The sequence below is a fragment of the Falco biarmicus genome, chromosome 10 (genome assembly GCF_023638135.1).
Source record: "Falco biarmicus isolate bFalBia1 chromosome 10, bFalBia1.pri, whole genome shotgun sequence".
Classification (NCBI taxonomy): domain Eukaryota; kingdom Metazoa; phylum Chordata; class Aves; order Falconiformes; family Falconidae; genus Falco; species Falco biarmicus.
In genome coordinates, this window is record NC_079297.1 from 32,028,670 (window position 1) to 32,033,971 (window position 5,302).

Here is a 5,302-nt window from a genome sequence, read left to right on the forward strand (position 1 = left end):
AGCAGCGCCGCACTCGCCATCACACCGAGCAGAGCCAGCGGCGGCGCCCCCTCAGCCACCGGCGCGGCAGCCAGCCCCGCCCCGCCCCGTTCTGCCCGCCCCTCTGGAGGCGGAGCCCACTGGCTGGCCCGCGCTCCTGCCAATCAGCGTGAGGAGGCAGCCCCTCCGCCGCCGCCGTGGAGGCCTGTGGGACTCGTAGTCCCCGCCCGCCGCGTCGCGCCGCCAGGGGCCGGGACAGAACTACCGATCCCGGCGTGCCCTGCTGGCGACCCGGCACCGTGACCCGCCGCGGGCCGAGGGAGCGGCTCCGGCAGGAAGGCGGCGGAGGGGCCCGGTCACCCAGCCGCGGCCATGAGCTCGGGCAGAGAGTCCCAGGGCCACCACGGCCTCAAGCGAGCGGCCTCCCCCGATGTAAACGGGCGTGGGGCGGGAGGCGGCCGGGGGGAAGGCGGCGGCTGCGGGGCCCCGGGGCGGCGGGATGCGGGGAAGGCCGCGGCCTTGCTGGCCGCTCCCTTCCCAGCGGGAGCGGGCGGCCGGGGGGCAGCGGCGGGGAGGGCCGCCGGGTTAGTCAGCGTGTGCTCCCGCAGGGCTCCAGCAGCTGGGAGGCGGCGGACCTGGGCAACGAGGAGCGGAAGCAGAAGTTCCTGCGGCTGATGGGCGCTGGCAAGGTGAGGCCGCTCCGCTGCCCCCCGCCGCGGGCAGGGCAGCGTTCCCCCGCGGGCTCTGGGCGGCACCTCCCGGGGGTGCTGCGGGGAGAGGCGCCGCTCCGCAGGCGGCTTCGCTGGGGCCTCGCCGTGCAGGGGGGTTGCGGCTTCCGCAGCCGCAGCTGGCGCATCGGCAGCGGGGTCGGGGAAAAGGCCGGGCCGGAATGATGGGGGCTCTGCTCGGCAGCCCCCCGCACCCCCCCAGTGCTCCAGACCAGCTCATAAAAGCGGGGACGAGAAAGTCCTTGTACAGCCTCGTGTGCTACGTCTGTCAGGTTCTCTTTCACTGGAAAAAATTTGAAGATTCAAAACAGTGGCATTAATAAAAATTACTGACAGATCACAACAGCGAAATACTAAACCTAATTAACTAATCCAGAAAATACTTCTAGAGGAAATGCACCAAAACTATTTCTGCTATGCTTTTTGCAAAAAAAATGCTGCAAAACTAGTAAATTTGTGCTTTTTCCATTTACAAAATGTTGGTTTAGTACTGTAGTTCTGCTTACTTTCAAGAAAAATAATTTTACTCGTACTAGCTTATTTTCCTTGAACACAGGGTTATTGTAAGCTAAAATATTTTACTGTATTAAAGAGGCGAAAGTTAATACTTCCTGGTGGATAGGAATACAATACCTTATTAAAACATCCCACTACCACTAATCTTAACGTCTGCTTGGGTACTTAACGCTGCTTGCTGTGTAATGCCAGCGCTTGACTACAGGGATACATTTGGTAATGAGCAACTACTGAGCCAATAAATTAACGAGCACAGTGAGGGTTTTACCTGATACTGTGACCAGTCTAAAAGTGGGATCATTGTAAGATGCAAAGACTGAACCATTGCATAGTGCCCGTGGTGCCAGAGGAAGACACCCAAAGAGTAAATTGTCAGAACCTAATTCACATTTGCCCAGCATTGTGTAGCGTAGTTTTCATATCAGTGGCAAGAAACAGAATGAAATACAACCAGCTTTGGGGTGCGGGAGGAGTAAAGAGTGTCTAGTTGTTGGGGTTTCTTTTTCAGAATAATCAACAAAACAAAGATGAAACAAGTTCATCAAGAGGCAGCAGTTGTTAGGTCGTAAAATTTGCAGTCCTACAGTTGGTTGTCACGGTTTGACAGCAAACCTTTTCCATTCAAGATCTCTAGGATGTTGGCAAAGATGCCAGTGCACCCTAAAGCTCCAAAAGAAATTGCCTTTTCTTTTAGAAAGAACATACTGGCCGCCTTGTTATCGGAGACCACAGATCAACCTCTCACTTCAGGACAGGTCAGTTTATCCAACAGCTGATACAAAGTTTAACACTCATTGAGGAACATCCTAGTACTTTGAGCTTCATAGATACTGCAGGGAGGGATTTCTGGTTTTGTGGTTGAAGCTGAAGGCAGGTCAGGTTGTGGAGTTGTAGAAGTTCTCAATTTTTCTCATTAGATTACTGACAAACGCTTTCTCTGACTGCACTTTCTTACCTTCTCAAGTCCAGGTTCAGCAAAGTACCTGATGGTCAGTGAAACCTGTGCACAAATGCCCTAGAAATTGGGGCCTATAGGTCCCAGTCTTACTTTGCTATTAAAATAAAAAACCAAAGTTTTATTGTTACTGGTACCTAGCAGTATTATACTTCTTCCTTGCTGCCAGGTATGGATATCCAAACCTCAGATTGTTGTGCGTGGACAAGAACAGGGTTGATTTCACTCCCCACCCGATTAGCTATTGAATAGAAAGATCTCTGCCTTAAAACAATGAGGTAGAAACCGAAAAGATCTGTAAGGTCATCTTAGCAATAATCTGATGTCATGTAATGTATGACCGTAGTAACTACGTATCATGTTTGCTCAGCTAGTAAGTCAAAGTACATGAAACCAGGCTGAGCTTGACTGTCTTGGAGAAGCTTTGATAAAGCTTTTAGAATAGCAGTTGTCGGAGTTCCAGGAAACATCTTTCCCTGGTAATGCTCCACTAGTAATTTTTTAGTTGACATGAAATTAATCTGGGGACCAAAACACCAAAAGAAGCCTGAGGATTGGTTCCAGGTTCTGCTGTTAGCTTGCAGAGTGACTGAGAATCACTTCCTTACACCTGAATTTCCTAGAAAGCAGATGATGCTTCCCTTAAGGAGTCATAAAGAATCAGTACTGCTTGGTTATTAGCAAAAAGTTAAGATGCTGGGTTTGGTTGTTTTTTTGGGTTTGTTTGCTGTTTTTTTCCCCAAAAATCAGAACAGCTATTTTCTTAACACTTTACTTTCCTGTCCAACATAGAGTTACTGTCCTTTTATAATAACATACAGGTCTAACTTCCAAATGAGAAAACATCAATTTGCAATACAAGCTTTTAATTTTACGGAGATACAAATCAAAAACTATAGTGTTGTAGGCCTATCGGGGGAGAGTTAGAGATTCCTACCTTTTACAAGAACAGAGGATTCTTAACTATTTTAGACCATATTTTTCCCCCCAGTCAAAATGATCCTTTACTTATTCAAACAAGTAGGTTAAGGGCATGTACAAGTAGCTCATGAAAATTATTTTTTCTGCTAATTCCTAAAGCTGGAAAAATGTAGAGCTGTAGTAACTGCTCGTCATAATTCGGGATGTGTTAAATAGTTTCAGATACAGCTCTGTAAACAAGAATGATATTATTGCCCAACTTCTGCTGCTATATATTAATCATGGTTTAATTACAGTAATTACGCTAAGTAGCAAAGGTCAGAAACCTGTTGCAGTATTGGCAGGAAGCACAGAGAAGTCGCACTGGTTACATTTACCTCCTTCAGTAGAACATAAACCATGCATAGTGTAACACTCTGAATACATCAGGTCTTAGGAACTTAGCAACCCATCTTTGTATCAAAGCAGTTTTGCTTGCACGCTTGATACAACTGCTAATAAATCTGATTGATTGTATGCAGTAATGCTCAATCCAGTAGTTTAAGGTGGCTAAATTTAAACTTTTTCATGTATATATTGATGAACTTTGAAAATGTAACTTCATGTAATTTGATGTCTTTGTTAATTTGAATGAACCATAACCAAAGTACACTGGACAATGCAGGGGAAGAAGACAAGAAAATGAATGAAGAATTGGAGTCTCAGTACCAACAAAGCATGGACAGCACGATGTCTGGACGAAACCGGCGCCATTGTGGACTTGGTTTCAGTGAGGTAGTTATTTCTGTAATGATTCAACTTTCACTTCATTAAGACAATGGTTTAAAAATCCAGTCACTGCAACTAGTGGCAAACTTCTGCACTTTGGGTTCAAGAACAAACTTACTGCAGGCACTTCACCCCTATTTGTGTACACTGTGGAGGCCATTTAGATGCCTGGGAATGATTGATGCTTCTCATTGTTCTGAAAAGAGATATGACATGCTTAATGCTCCATAGTAGTCAAGACTGATTAGGACAGAAAGTGACAAATGGATTAAATCAGGGTGTTGCCAAGGAATACACAACCATCTGCATTGTTGCTGAGAGCTAATTAATCTTAGCTTCTTGTTGCAGTGGGGCACTTACCTCTCTATGGTCCTGAAAAGTAAGTGGCTATAGAGGGGTCAGATGTGGGAGATTTGCTGTACAGAGTCCGCAAGTGAGCTGACATGTGACTGGTCTCATACTTACAAGGAATTCTATAGGAATGAGCAGGAAGAGAAGTGTGACAGAAACTAAGAGAATCAGGTTATTAGGAACATGTCTTTATCTGCCAATTGAAAGGTTCAAAGATGAGTTGTGAACATAAATTCCTGATGGTCTAGCTCTTACTTTCATTATGTTTCACTCCCTGGCAAATAGTCAAGTGTTGTTATGTACTGTGTACACCAAAGTAAGGAATTACTAAAGTGACGTGATCTGAAATTTCTCAAACTCATTTAGTGGTGCCTTTAGAATTTCTGCTCTAACTAAATAAGAATATGGCTGCTGAAACCATGGATGTCAGGGTTGGTTATGGTTAACCACTTCAGTGGAGTTGCTTTCTGCCTAATAATTTGTATATTAAAGACCTGTGTTTAGCAACATAGCCCATTTTAGTACTAGAATGAAAGGAGCTACTAAGTGAAACATTCACACTGGCGAATCTTAGAAGCTGCAATGGAGTTGCCAGGAAATAATGGTTTATCTGTCTCACAGTCTGAAATTCTAGTTTCAGGAAAGTGAAGAACAAGAAGAGGCAGCTGGACACTCCTCTGAAGAGAGCTCCGAGAACTCTGAAAGTGGCTCTGAGTCAGAGCAAGAGGAGTCTGCAGAGGAGCTACAAGCTGCTGAAAAACATGATGAAGCTGAGGTTCCAGAGAACAAAAAAGAAGCAAAAAGCAACTATAAAATGATGTTTGTTAAAGCCAGTGGTTCATAACTGCAGATGTAACAGCTTTGTATTTAAAGTACAGTAAGCCTTATTGTTACAGTGCAAAGTGGAGGACTGCTACAGCACAGATCTTTGTATTATGATTTTAAAAAGACCCCATTAGATGACAAAAAGTAGTATTTGCTTTCCATTGCCATGGATAACATTTTTATGGGCGCAGTGATATTACTGGTTTTTGTAAAGTGTATAAAATACTGGATGGAGAAATAAAATTTTTTGTTGTTGCCC

The 5,302-nt window shown here is 45.4% G+C and overlaps 1 protein-coding gene across 1 annotated transcript; it reads left to right on the plus strand.

Moving 5' to 3' along the window:
* The first annotated feature begins 221 nt into the window (after window positions 1-221).
* Window positions 222-5,302, plus strand: C10H11orf58 (chromosome 10 C11orf58 homolog). The gene is made up of 5 exons (XM_056354624.1): window positions 222-411; window positions 588-668; window positions 1,918-1,978; window positions 3,764-3,873; window positions 4,853-5,302. Exons 1-5 carry the CDS (start codon window positions 352-354, stop codon window positions 5,060-5,062), a joined length of 522 nt encoding a protein of 173 aa, XP_056210599.1. The 5' UTR covers window positions 222-351; the 3' UTR covers window positions 5,063-5,302.

Excerpts from the sequence above, each read along its gene's own strand:
- C10H11orf58 (XM_056354624.1), top strand. The coding sequence starts at position 352 with ATGAGCTCGGGCAGAGAGTCCCAGGGCCACCACGGCCTCAAGCGAGCG. Across the intron at positions 1,979-3,763 it reads AACCTCTCACTTCAGGACAG|GGGAAGAAGACAAGAAAATG; the intron begins GTCAGTTTATCC and ends TGGACAATGCAG. Across the intron at positions 3,874-4,852 it reads GTGGACTTGGTTTCAGTGAG|TTTCAGGAAAGTGAAGAACA; the intron begins GTAGTTATTTCT and ends CTGAAATTCTAG.